The sequence below is a fragment of the Benincasa hispida genome, chromosome 7 (genome assembly GCF_009727055.1).
Source record: "Benincasa hispida cultivar B227 chromosome 7, ASM972705v1, whole genome shotgun sequence".
NCBI classification, from domain to species: domain Eukaryota; kingdom Viridiplantae; phylum Streptophyta; class Magnoliopsida; order Cucurbitales; family Cucurbitaceae; genus Benincasa; species Benincasa hispida.
Genome location: NC_052355.1, coordinates 8,020,195 through 8,035,544, shown reverse-complemented (window position 1 = coordinate 8,035,544; position 15,350 = coordinate 8,020,195). Strand labels below are relative to the sequence as shown.

At 34.4% G+C, this 15,350-nt stretch overlaps 1 protein-coding gene across 1 annotated transcript in view; it reads left to right on the top strand.

Annotated features, from left to right (window-relative positions):
- The window catches only part of LOC120081406 (pleiotropic drug resistance protein 3-like), an 82,880-nt gene that overhangs the window by 18,292 nt on the left and 49,238 nt on the right, over positions 1-15,350 (top strand). The window contains exon 3 of the mRNA XM_039036248.1: positions 4,969-5,054. Coding sequence (XP_038892176.1) covers positions 4,969-5,054 — 86 coding nt within the window. The remainder of the gene's footprint in view (positions 1-4,968; positions 5,055-15,350) is intronic.

Below are 15,350 nucleotides of genomic sequence, written 5' to 3'. Positions count from 1 at the left end.
ACATAATCCAAATTGCAATTAATAAAAGAGCTTAGTTCCAATAACCAAATTAACCAAATAATTCCCAATAATCTTACCCAAAAGCTTGTCGAAACCACAACCAAATCCTCTTGACAACACACTTTTAACTTCAAAGCTTCTTTAAAACTTAATTTTTAAAGCCCAAACAAATATGTGTCAATAGATTGAAGTAGAACACCATTAGCCAATAAATCCAATTAAAAAAAATGTCACAATCTTACCCAAATCCACAAGTTTCGACGACCCTTACTGTTGGCAGCACAAACGACGAGAAACGACAGATTCGAAGCACCCTTGCATGACTGACGGCGAGCGACCTGGCCGTCGGGTTGTGAATCTTCAAATTTGGACGCGAGTGACTGTGGAATCTCGAGACTCTAGCGACGACCTGCAATCCACGGAGACCAGCGCGGGTTGACGAGCGATACCATCGGGGTTCGACGATCAGAGACGTGGCTGATCTCGTGAATCGAGTGGCGGCAACTGTTTCGTGGCCCAAACGACTAAAGGGAGTCGAGTTGACTTAGGATGCACGCCGCTGAACAGATGCTCGCGGTCGAAAGAGGGGAGGCACGACATTCGTGGGTTTGGATGGAGGCGATGTGCGGTTGGGAGGAAAAAAGAAAGAAAAATTAGGAATGGTGGTGTTGTCATGCGGTGCGAGGAAGAAGGAGAAGGGTTAGTGGGGGTTTAAAAAAATAATATAATAAATGTAATAACTAAAAAGGAAGGTATAATTATAATAAATTCTTCCCGTTTCGAAAGGAAAATTAATTTCTGTCATAACTTTCACATTAAAATCTAAAATTGAATAATTTTCCACCAAACTTAAATTCCCGCATTTATACTTGAGATCCAAAATGAATTACTAAATAATAACGTTGCTGAAATTACATTATTATATAAAAAAAATGTGCGGGGTGTTACAACCTTGTTTTTCTTCTTTGTGAATTCTTGGGATTTTTTAGAGAGATCTCTCTGACCCTTAGAGAGAAGAGGAAGAAGATGATGAATCATCAAAACTGGACATCCATACTGCACGTCTGGTTGCGAGAGAATTAAGGGGAAGGAGTTGTAACTCCCTCCCATTAATTAAATTAAAATTAAAATTAATTTAATTTAATTAGTATATATATATATATAATAACTAACTTATTATATGTATATATACTATATGTTATACCAAATATAACACATCCTATATTTTTTATATTATATCAAATACAATATAACTTATATTTTTTATTTCTCTCAATAATGCATGATATTTAATATAAATCACATTTATACTAAATTCAATTATATATCTCATCCATATAATTAATTTTTTAATCATATTCAAATATTTAATTCCTCTCAAATAAACTTAATATTATAATGTATCAAATACATTATATTAATTATATCACATATAATTAATTCCCTAAATTAATTTGAACAATTCAAATTAATCCAAAATTAATTCTCAATAATTCTTGTTGAGCTATAAAGGGACCTTATGAACCTATAGATTGAAGCTCCAATAGTACTTGGATAATTAATTAAACTATTCAACATCCATCAACTGTCGGTCACTCCACTAAAGACCCACAGCTGCACTTTTCGTACTACAGATATATTTCTATGTCCATTGGATATAACCAGTCAATAGTGTGATGACCCTTTAATTGCTCGTAAGTACAGCTAGGCCAAAATTATCGTTTTGCCCCTGTAGTTACATCTAACTCCTTAAGTACCATTGATCCCTCTAATAAACAATAAGTCATAGTTCAACTATTACCAAATCCCATTTCGGGCCAAGAGAGGGTGTGGCCACATTGTTCAAGCCTTAGAATCATCTCTTAAGGGAGCAAATTATCTACTTACACCGACATTAGGGAAGGAGTGAATTTCGTCTTATGTATTTGTGTTCCCAGTTTCCCGATCAGAAGAATCCCCAAAATGGTAGGCATAATGAGTCGGCGATCTAGCCACTCTCACCCATGCAAATCAAAGAACCCTCTTCATAGGCAAGAGTTCAAAACTCACTTAGGATTCAAGTCATGTCACCTATGGTCATCCTAGTGAAATGTAAGTCTTTACTATTAACGGCGTTATATAAAGAGGCTAATCATTTCGTGGTCTGGTCTTATAGAAACTTTTTGTATATGATATTCCCGTTCACATGTCTCCACATGAATGATCAGGATCAAATTATTTGTAGTACTTTACCACATTTGTAACATCTACAAAGCGGGCCGTATCCGTAGTGTCACTAGGATAAGGTACCCAGCCTTATCCATCTACTACGGACCGTTTTAGGTTACCATTTAAACATGATCCATTTGTATGTCTCTACATACATGTTTAAATTACATAAAATAACCTAGGATCTTAGTTTATTGGATTGAGTGTATTCTCATAAAATAAAAATTATTTTATCAATAACAATTTGTTTATACAGAGTTTACAAACTACGAGAATACAAAAGAGATTTAGGACACCAATCCCAACATCATATATATTAAAACATATAAAACATTCAAACCTTGGAAACACATACATTAACATTTTCATTGGAAATCCTTATCATTCAACCTTAGTTGAGAGTGAACCCTTTTGCTCGATCCCTCAACGTCAATTCTTAGCTGATGTAAAGTAATCTCATACAATCAGCATCGGTAGTATAATACCTAAGTGCGCGTGGTAATATCCTGAATATCGTCATACCATAGGTAACAGGGGACTGAGATACCTTCATACTTTCAGTATCGAGTTTCCTCATTATATCATCATATTTCTTCCTTTGGATAAGAAAACTCAACCTTTGAAATATTAACCATTCCAATTAAACGAGTCTTTAACACATTCATCATGAAAGACTAACATAAGTTAGGGAATGCTAGATAAATCAAGCTTCATAAAACTCAATGCTCAGACAAGATTAGACTATGTGTCCACACATCAATTCTCATACTAGAGCATGCATCGAAGTAGTACTTAAGGAAGTCATGTTTTACTCAGAAAACTCATCCAAGGATGAAAGCTCATGCGTGATACATTATTAGGAAAACATCTTGAAAACTAGCTCAATTGTAAATCATGCGTTGAAAACACATAAGAGAAAACATTCATAAACTGTCACTCACTATCTTAGGCTACTTCTCCAAAGGATAATAGGCTTATCCTATTTGTGTTTTCCTCATAACATCAATAAATACTCTTGGTTAAAACTATTAGCCACCTCTTAAGCTTAGTTAACGCATTTAAGTTTAACATCACCCTTAGACAAGCCTCACAACTTTCAGCGCATACTATACTTCATCACGTAGCATACTTCATTACAACACGATATTAAGCAATTTACCTTGCGCTCACCAACACTCACTTAGGCTTTAGGACACACCCACGGTGTCTATGCATTAAGCGCTTGCTTACGCTCCCTTTAGTGCCCCCGGCCGATGTCTTCCTTCCCCACGCAACCTTGCACTTACCTTGCGTGCACACACTACAGCCAGCACTTATGCTCAACCACGCATCTCATTGCGCTCTCACCCACGTACAACCTCAAACGTCAGCTACGTGTTTATCCCTCAGATGCAGCTGCCTGCTTGTTTAGTCATCAAATTTTCAAATTCGATTTCTAACCTTAATAACTTAAATTCTAGCCATTATCTCATAGAATTTCCTTCTAAAAACTTGTTCATAAACATCTTAGTGTCCTTACCATAAAATTTGAGTCTCTCATTTCTCCTATCAAGCTTAAAATTTCTCAATCTTTTTCCCTTACCCGAGGAATTCGGAAGCTTGTAACTCTTAGGAGAATCTTCAAGTTTCAACTCAAATTCATGGAAAAATCTAGTTGGCAGCCCAAGCTCACCCTTCGTGATGATCAACCTTCAGAATGATAGCAACATCCTTCCCTTAGCACAAGTGAAAATGCCAAACTGACCTCCGGCTCCGGCTCGGACACATGGGAAGGCACAACTAACATTGTACCTTTTGCCCGAGAGCCTAGACTTCTATACTTAGAATACCTTTCCTTCCAAAAACTCCCCAACCTTTTTTCTACAAACAACATACATACAATGAGATTAGCCATACATCAACTTAAACATACTTACATAGTAAAATAAGGTCGAGGGTTCACAAGAAATTTATCTAGGAATGTATTATCCATTAAGTATCTAGCTTACTTTCTAACAAACCCTTTCCCCAAATCAAGGAAGGACTGCCTCCCAAGGGAACCAAGGATCAAACTAGACAAAATACTTTTCCTCATTCCTAACATCCATCAGCATAAAAGGCAACAATTAGCCATGACACATAATCGCATGAAGACATTAAGAAGAACTTGGCCCTGACCTAATAGATCACTATTTAAATTATATTCTAACATATTATAATAATGAATTATCATCTCCAAAGTTAATAGTTACGTCTCCCGTTTCATTGTAGAACCAAAAAAGCTTAGAATTATAATTTATATTTAATTTGTAATTTTTTATCATGTCAAAGGTTGAGAGTTTGATCTCCCACATCACAATAGTAGAACTAAAAAGAACTCATGAATAGTCATTTATATTGAATATGTAATTCTTTAAACTTTCTGTAGGTAAAATATACACACTAAAATCATTCCAACACCCTACGAGTCTGTTTAAAGATATATATATTGCGACAATATTTGGAATGGTGGAATCGAACGTCTTAACTTCGATGTTGATAGTATACAAATATTATACCAATTGAACTATGTTCAAATTTGACTTCATGATAAGTTTGATTTTCAATAACTTGTGTTGTTAGCTCATTGAATTACATATTGGGGAGTCTCTAAATTATGATTGTAGTCCAGAATACTACAAAATTCCAATATTTACATTTGTTTTATTTGGTTTAAAGCAACATAAAAATTTGTGGTTGTTTACTAAATTTCAATTTTCGCACTTGTTTTATCTTGTTTAGGACATCATCAAATTATGTGGTTCGAAGTCCCATGAAGCTAAAATTAACATAATTGAAGATGTGTGTGGTGTCATAAAACCTGGAAGGTAAGTTTTTATTTTATTTTATTTAGTATTTATTTTAATTATTATAATTCCATCACTTTATTATCTTATTTTAATTATATTAGTTAGAATTATCACAACAAAAATTGTACAATATTTATGATGGGTGATTTTGGATGCAATGACATAACCAACATAAAAGAATAAAAGAAGTAATAATATCGGGAAAAAAACCAAAAAAGGGGCAAAAAAATAACATCATAAGATCAAAAATGGACTTAGGGGAGGGTTGGCCTAGGCTAAGGCCCAAACCAAAATATTCGACCTCAACCAAGGTTGAAACTGAGTGAACCAAACTATCAAAGGGGGCTTGTCTCATGCATGCCCCAATCAACCTAAAATATTACCATACGACCAAAATAGGCCTAGGGGAAGGTGTTTCGCGTCGGTTAGCAAAATATCCATTGAGGCATGCCCTAAGCCAATGAGATGAAAGGTTATCCTAATAACCTTAAAAACTCCTTTGGAGATACCTTATGTCATATACTTCTATAAATACATCATTATAGCTCCAAGGAAAATAAGTGAATTCTCACTCTCTAAATCGTCCATACTCTTTTACTATCTAAATTAAGCATCAAAGTGTGTGGGGTAAGTATACTTAACACACACACTTCAATGTTGTACAACACCAGTGAGCATATTTTTCATTGTTTTACAGATCATGTTCTTCCTCCATGTAAAATAATTTATTATTATTATCACATGGATATCAAGCTCAATCTTTTCTTTGTCCAAACTTCTATATTATTGTTATAATACTATAATTTAAGATTAACAAAAAGTATTAAGAAATTATTAACACCCTTGTGATATTTTATATATAACTATTTAATTTTTATTTTTATATTAAAAAATGGGTAGAAGAAACACATACATTTAACTACTAGACATCAATTGTCCCGAAAAAAGAAAGAAAACTGGATGTATGTCACAAAATAACCCGAATCTCAAAAACATTTCTATGAATGACCTCTTCCTAAAAACTTATCTATGATTGACCTTTTGCCCATGTAAAATACCAATTTTACCTCAATTTTAAAAACTCTTCAGACCGCGCCACATTTCTTCTTGCTTCAACGATTTCTTCAGCTTTTCATTCAATATATTCAATGAAACACTAACATTCCACCAACGCATTTGTTTCCAACTAATATTCTACCAATAGCATTGAATAACATTGATATCAAGAATGGAAGGTCACTCTCAGTTATTCATTTTTTGTCAAACTCACCATGATGTTCTCCCATTGTTCTCTCAGAGTTTCAATACAACATCCTTATCGTTGATCACTTTCATCTTTGTTCATTTTATTATATCTTTGAATATAGAGAAAGATTCATTCTTCATATCTAGAAACAAAGAAAATGTAAGTGATATTTTACAGTATTTCTTGTCTCTTAGATTATTTATTATTGAATGAACGATCGTATAGAAATATATAAACGGTCGTTCATTACAATATAAACACCCGTTTAGCATAGATGGTTTAGTATTATATAAACGATCGTTTAGTATTATCAATTATTAGGTGATTTCATAAAATTTGATTGGGTATTGCTTAAAATTTGTTAATCTGATTGCATATCAATGATGCTACTTCGCATCTTTGTAAGATTTAGTGAGGAATAGGACCAATGTGGAAGCAATTACGTTGGAGGTCATATGAAAGGTATGAATGTCAGAAATGATATAACAGTCAGTGAATTAGTAAATATTATGCACCAACAACTGAATATCGATCCAGATATGTTTGATATACAAATCAAATGTTGCTACAATTTATTTGTCCGGACTCCCTCAATCGACATAGTCGACGGTGAAGACCTTAGCTTCTTTTTAGAAGGCAATGATGTATCCCAGATGCAATCCAACGAATCGACCCATTCCAACAATTCAAAACCTTGGATATGCAACCATCCCAACACATAATATTTTCACAATGTCTTCAATGGATGATCGTATTGAGCCATGTAACTTGGGGGAGGATCAAATTGAAGCTTAGTTTGGTCACAACAATGAACCCAGATGTACTCCACAGTTTGATACTGACCATGGATATGGACAATCTTCAGGAACACAAACTTCTCCAACACCTTACATTCATGTTCCAACCCCACTTGCTCTTGTCCTATCATTTATGATGCCTTCGGTTCAAATGCATTTCACCATTCTAACCTAACCATTTATAGATATACGCAGACCATCAGAGGGCCCATCGTATGACGACCTCATCACAATACCTCGACTATCTGAATGACGAGGATATAAAGGTCGATAAGATTTTCTTTTCGAAATATGACTTGTTAGTTAAATTGTCAATACTTTCAATAAAAAAGAACTTCAGCTATCATGTAAAGAAATCAATGAAGAGCTTGCTAACTGTACGGTGTTCAATGGAGGAATGCAAGTGAAGGGTCTGTGTAAAAATATTAAAAGAAAGTGATTTCTTCAAAGTGACAAAATATCCAAGTGAACATACATGTTCTCTTGAAATGAGAATGGGTAATCATCGGCAACCAAAAAGTTGGGTTATTGAACACTTAATCAAGTCCAAATGTGAATAAGTTGGTCGAACATACCGCCTGAGGGATATCATTGAGGATGTCCGGTGAGATTTTGGAGTGAATATAAGTTACGAACGGGCTTATCGTGCTAGAGAGTATTGATTGGTGTTTGTACGAGGGTCACCGGAAGGATCATATGCTATTGTTAGGGCATATGGTGAGGCACTTAAGCTGGCAAATCTGGGTACGATCTTTGAGATTGAAGTAGAGGACGAGCATTACTTTAAGTTTGTCTTCATGGCACTTGGTCCGTGTATTAGGGGTTTCTTGAACTGCATCCACCCAGTAATCGTTGTTGATGGGACACATCTGTATAAGAAATATAAAGGTATGTTGTTAATAGCAACGTGCATTGATGGTGATAACAACATATATCTTATCGCCTTCAGTATTAAATACGGAGCACGATGCATAATGGAATTGGTTCGTGACTCATTTGAAGGCTTCAGTAGGAGACATTCCGAATTTAGTGATTATATCACATCATCACGTCTCAATTGCAAAGGCTGTCTCAAGTATATTCCTTGATGCATTCCATGCTCTATGTATATGCCATATTCGGTGCAATTTGGTGTATAGATTCAAGAATAAGGACATAATTTCACACTTGTACCTGGTGGCGAAAGCTTATAGAATGTCCGAGTTTCAGATGTCTTTGGCTAAACTCCATCAATATCCCAGGGTGATGACCTATCTTGAGGAGATTGGATTACAACGGTGGGCAAGAGTTTATCGAGTCCATTGTAGATATGACAAGATGATGACAAATATAGTAGAATGTCTCAATGGAGTGTTGAAAGATGCATGAGAACTACCAATCACAAAGCTAGTGGAGCATATCTATGAGTGGCTATAAGGTTGGTTCTATGTCCGACATATACATGCAATGGCATGCACAAGCATTATAACTGATTAAACAATGAATATTATTAAGAAAACAGAACTAATGTCTAGAACATGTTGTGGTTTCCCACTAGACATGCATATAATTAATGTAGACAATGGATATTTGGAGGGCTTAGTTGATCTTCGTTCACGAACATGTACTTGTATGGAGTTCAATTGCATTAAGATCCCATGCTCCCATGCAATATCTGCGGAAACCCTTAGAAACATTAATCTTCAAACATTACGTGCAAAATAGTTTACAGTTGAATGTATGTTTGCTGATTATGCAAAACAGAACTTCCTAGTTAGACATAAACAAGAATGAAGTCGAAGATCGAATTTTGAAGACTTCAAACTTTTACGACCACAAAGGTACCAAGTGTGGGTTAACGCCAAACCGTTAGGATACCTTCTATTGGAGAGGAGCCACGAAAAATTCACAAGTGTACACGATGTGGTCAGAGAGAAAAATACAAAAAAAAAGTGCAAAGAGACATTAATAACACCTGGCACTGGCCCTTCTAGGCTCAATGATATGTAATTTATGGGTGATCGATTACTTGTGTATATGCAATCGTGTACTTATTTCTATGTGATTGTTTACTTTTTTATGAACGATCATTTTGTTAAATGTGGACAATCGTATGGTTATATGTATGCGGCCATTTAGTTATTTATAATCAATCGTTTAGTATTACATGAACTATCATTTAGTTATTTATAGACAACCATTTAGTTATTTCTATGCGATCATATAATATTTTTTTCTTCATTGTATTTTTTTTAATATTATTCGGTTCCACATATATATACAGTGCAAAATTCAATTCAAGAAATTCAAGTATTGATTACCATATATATTGATTAGCTCACTACCGGGCAACGTATTATTTTCTAAACAATTCCATATTATTCTGATTTAAGCTACCCTTATCCCCACCCGTTATAATGTATTCTACAAACTTAGCACAAAAAATGCCATAGTCAGGATACTTGCCTTATTGAAGAGTTGTCTTCAATCTATTCATTTCCCATGGTCAGTACTTGAATTTTTGATGTCGCTTGTCATATCCGACGGAAATCAACATTGAAGGTATTGATCTAGCCCCCAGCTGAAGATAACCATTAAGTATATCGCTACCTATGTAGTTAAGTATGGAGTCAAATACATAGATAGTTATGTCATCTGCAATTTATGATGCATGTGTACCAATAAAAGATCCATATTTTGATCCAAATAAATTAAAAAATATATATAAGTATAAATAAGATTTTCTAGACGATCACTTAGGTGTTCTTAAACGATTGTGTAAGATTTACTACACAATCGTTTAAGCTTTTATAAATGATCGTTAAGGATTTTCTAAATGATCATATAATATTTTCTAAACGGTCATTTTATATTTTCTAAATGATCTTTTAGGACTGTTTTGAGTAATCTTCTAAATGACTATATAGAAATTTTATATGTTATCATTACAGAATTACTCTCGTCCCTAATCACCCATGTGTTCTACTCAAGTGTCCTGAAGAACTCATTGGTTTGGAATGTATATACCACCATTCACTCCTCATTTTTAGTTTTCGGATGGCTTTTACATTTTTGTATGCATTCCACAACACATCCAGGATTAGGAACAATGGGTCATAGGAACTAGCAGTTCTTATGGGAAAGTCAGGTACTGGGACCAAGAGGTTTGGATTGATAACACCAGTGACTGGTTTTAATTCCGTTGCAGGTGCTTGTGGCTGAGACTCAATTACATGTGGTTGAGCCTTTTGTAAGAATTTGAAGGTGATTAACAGTGTGGATCACTTGAATGTGGTTGAGGGATCACTTGAAAGAGATGGTTGATGATCACTTGAGGGATGATGATCATTTGAATGTGGTTGAGCTTCTCCTTCTTTGTTACCAACTGTATATGACTTTTCTCTCTTTTTACATCCTCAAATGAAAACTTGGTTGGTTTCTTCCTTTTCTCGACGCTCAGGGAGGTCATTGTTCTCCAACATTTAAATTGTAAATCAATCAGAGAATAATGGCCTTACCTTGATTCCAATATTAAGATAATTAACTCATACAATGCCCTTACCTCAATTTTAATGGCTTACTTTTGAGTTGCACACTCCATAACATTTGTTGGATCTAAATCAAAGTCGCTCATAAGATTTAATGATTGTATGAGGAGTTCAATTCTTTCATCGACTGTTGCTTCCGTCGTTTTGTGTTCGACAGCCACACATTGATCATTGATAAATTTGGACTACTCATTATGGGGGTTCCTTCATTATTACTATTATTACCATCATCACGAGTCTCTTCATTATTACCATCATCATCATTACCATCATTATTATTACCGTCATGGGTCCCTTCATTGTTATCTTGTACAAATCACCTCAATCCTTCTTCCTTCAACATCGAGTCCTTCCAATAGGTCCTTCTTGTACCTTATCTCCTCTGCAATCGGTACAAGTCTCATAAAAACAATAGTTTGTACATAAGCGAATGACTAAGTCAGAATGCATGAAACTATGATAGATGCCAATAATTACTAAGTGATCGGTTACTTACTTTTCTGGGCTGAAACACATTCTTACTCAATGATTTATATGATGGAGCACGAGAACAAGTCCATCTAAGAATTCTAGGAATTGCAACCTTGCTCACTTTGGTGGCTATGAACTTACTTGAAGTGGATAAATTTCATAAGCCCAAACCTATAATATGGGAGCTTTGTTTACACATACATAACACACAGATTAAAGTGAAATGGATACGAAAGTACATACCTAGAATGCAAGTGTAAATCCCTTTCTACAGTAATATGAGGCATGATGAGCATTTCTGCTTTCTTTGTCTTATATGCCTCCTTCTTCCCGCGCATGATAGTCTTCATGCTATTCAATGTACTTTGAGAAAGATGGACGACTAGTCATAATGTCTAAAGACTTCAGGGTCACTGACAATCCCAAATATTCTCATATCAAATTGGTTTTTCTTGTCTTTTCCAATCGTCATCGTTTTGATGCATAATGCCAATGCAACCTTGGCGGCATCTTCATCCTTTGTAAAAATGAACTTCTCGAACGCATTTTTCACATCTTTGCAAGAACTATCCTTATCATTTGGGTCCTTCGGTCCTAGAATGAGTTGTAATAGTCTCTCACCACTCGTTTCTCTTTTTAGTATTCCTTGGTCAGCCACAACCTAGTTATTAAATTAAAATCATCTTGGGATTCACATCCATCACCTCCCTCAACAGAAAATGGTGAAAAATTTGCCCATTAAATACAAGATTTACGTCAATGAACCAAAGACTGTTGCCTAAACATTCTCATCTGCTCTTCTGTCAACTTATTCTTAATAACCGACGCATTTTTATGGACTTGGCAAGAAACTGTAGCAAGGAAATTTTTCTCAATAGGGATGACCATCTTAACAATCTGTAACCAATGTATACATTACAAAAATAAGTAAACGATCGTCTAAAACAATTAAATGATCGCATAATAAAACTAAACGATTGCGTAACAAATAACTAAATGATCGTGTAACAGAGAACTAAACGATCATATAACAAACAACTAAACGATCGCATAACAAATAACTAAACGATCGCATTACAAATATCTAAACGATTGCATAACAAACAACTAAACAATTGCATTACAAAGAATGAAACAATCGTGTAAACAAAACTAAACGATTGCACATCTTGATCTAAATGATCATTTGCGTTTCTCTAATTGATCATTTAAAGAATACTAAATGCTGGCCTAGGATTACCTAAATGATCTCATAAGAACAACAGGGTCATTTAACAAAAGTGAGAGACCGTTTAACAAAAAGTAGGCCCGAACATTTGTGAACCCTAAATGACCAGCGAGAACCCTAAACGAATATCAACATGCATTCAAGGAAAAGAGTCACATACCTTTCAGAGATCGATGACAGTGGAAAATATGTAGAAACGACCGTCAAGAAGGTGGTCAAACGCTCAAATGAAGATGAGAGACAACGAGAGAAAATGAGAGAAAAACGAGAGAAAAAGAGAGCCAAAATCACACAGTGTGAGATGTAAGAGAAAAAGTGAGGTGAACGATCCTTCGTAAAGTGGTTTGAAGAACTTCATAAACTGGTTTGAAGAATTTTTTAAATTGGGGGTAAAATTTGTTTTCACATGGGCACAAGGTTAGTCATAGATAAGTGTTTAGGAATAGGTCATTCATAGAAAAGTTTGTGTGATTTGGATCATTTTGTGAAATTTTCCAGAAAGCTTGTTTACTATGGGTGCTCTTTCTACTTAGGGGATTTTTGTTTTGAAACAAAAATTTGACGCCAACGTCCATAAAGGGGTCAAGATTCTTACACGGTGGTGTTTGGAGAGATTTACATGCTGCTTGTTGGCATCCATTACATTTTCGCTTCAAGAGTCTCCATGGTCTCTTTCTTGCAAGTGGAGAGGATAATGGAAGAACTAGTTGATATGAACAAAGTTCTTATTGATAACCCCATGGGTGAAAACGGGTCGAATTTGTGCCATTTTTTCCACAAAACATACCTGACCTGAGACAGATTTGGTATCGTGTGTCAGATTGTGATCCCAAGCTTGCAAGAAAGATTTATTGTGTAGTTAAGTGTTTAATTTAAGAAATAAGTCATTTTAAAAGAAATTGAAGTGTTTGGAAATCACTCAAAATAATTTTTGAAATGTATCCATTTTTATAAAAAATGTTTAAATAAAAATTAATTTTTTGAAAAATACTTTTTTCTTAAGTCAATCCAAACGTTTCCTTTTTGGTGGATGGAAGGATAGTTTATTCTTGAAAATTCTATATAGAAATACATAATATGCTTCCCGTCATCAGAGTGATTGATAACTTAGAAAAGTACATGCGAGTTTCATCTCATTATTTTAGGAAAGAAAAGATGTGACCTTAATTACATTTAAGTAAGAGTACATAAAGTACTCAATTGACATCTGTATGTACTGAAGAGGTCTCGAGTTCAAATCAACTAAAAAAAGGGTGCATAAAGGTTATGAATTTCGTGGGCCAACCAAAGCCCACTTACGTGATGTATGAATTTGGCTTCTTAAGTGTTTGTGTGGTGGGTGATCTAAGTTTATAACGAAGAAAATAACTTTCATTTAGACTTTTGAAAGAAAAAAAAAAACTTCCATTAAGAATCATGGAATAAACTTTGCTGCATAAGGAGAAAATAGGTTTGGGTTTAGAAGCATGGAAGGTGTTAACCAATTGCTTATTGCTAAACAGGTTTGGAGGATTCTCTAATTTCTTAAGTCTGGTGCAAGGATATTTAAAGGTAGACATTTTATGAATACAAATTGAAAAATAAATTGATTTAATATGTAATAGTACAAGTCATACATGATGGTTATAACGATAGGAATGATAAGAAGGTAAACTAAGAAATAAGGTATAAAAGTAAAGACATGAAAATTGGTAACTCGGGTGCCTAATGGAAAGAAACTTCACGAAAAAAGAGTTTAACAATTACAATGAAGTACTTATATATTATAGATCTTCAAAACAACGACTTTCAAATAACCTACTCATAGTGAATCACTTAAGGTGTTCTAAACTTGAGGTCCCTGCTTCTTTTACACTGACATTTTTTCCACTTCTCGTTTGAAACACACATCAAACAACTTAACTTAGGCTCCCCTAAGTATGAACTCCTCTTAATATATAACTAAATTTAGACTCCTCTAAGTATGAATTGGTCTCGAAATCCTTCACAGAAGTAATCAACTAGAATAAGACCTTCAGCCGAATCTCCAATATACTCAGATATAGCCACACATACAGATTTACACACTGTTCTTCAATAAATAAACACTCTTACACCAAGTACGCATGTATACAACAAAGTGGTTAACCTTAAATGAAAACAAACACTCAAACATATATGAGCTACTACAATGAAACTTCTGCAAAAAGGAAAATCTTCGAAAGCTACGTCTGTGAATCTAGCTACAAAAAATAAGGAAAACATATTTTTAGCTACGTATTCCTGTAGCTAGGCATCCCACTTGTCATCAAGTATAGATCTCATTAAGAACTGAGTTCAACCTCTTTACACTTCAAGATATCATGCTCAAACTCTAAGTCATAGGAATGGAACTCTGTGTTTATTTTAGCATGATTCACTATATATCACTTTGTTGGATCAACACCAGCACACAGCGAAAAAGTTCAGGATCCATAAGCCCTCTAATTCATTAATTTTAGCAGAAAAGAAACATGCTAAAACAGAGTTTAATGGATTTCAAGAACATACCTTGGCTGAACTATTGAAATCTCTATTCCCAACTACAAAATCCTCCAAATCCTTGTGTAGACCACCACAAGATCTTCCCTACTATCCTCTTGGTGCTCTAGATTGAGTTGTGGAACTCAAAATAAGCTGGAATCAAAGGGAATATGGAGAAAGCACACTAAACCAACCCATTGAAGAATACCTTCTTCGTCCGAATTTTTTAACAAAAATTCAATCGATTCATCAATCAATTTTTCAATCTAATCTCTTCAATATATTGCAGACTATCATGCATAGAGCTGTGTTGCATAGGATGCAGCTCATGCTTGGAGTAAATCAAGGAAGAGATTATCGGTTCCCTGTAAGCTAGTTGAGAATGAACTTGAAAAACCTATTTTTCAAGTTTGTGTAATTTTTCAATTTTCAAAAATCCAAAATTGATTTTAAAATCATATTTTGTTTCTAAAATCAAAATTTATTAATTTTACAAATTAATTTCATAAATTACTAATAAAATTAATAAATAATTATTTAAAT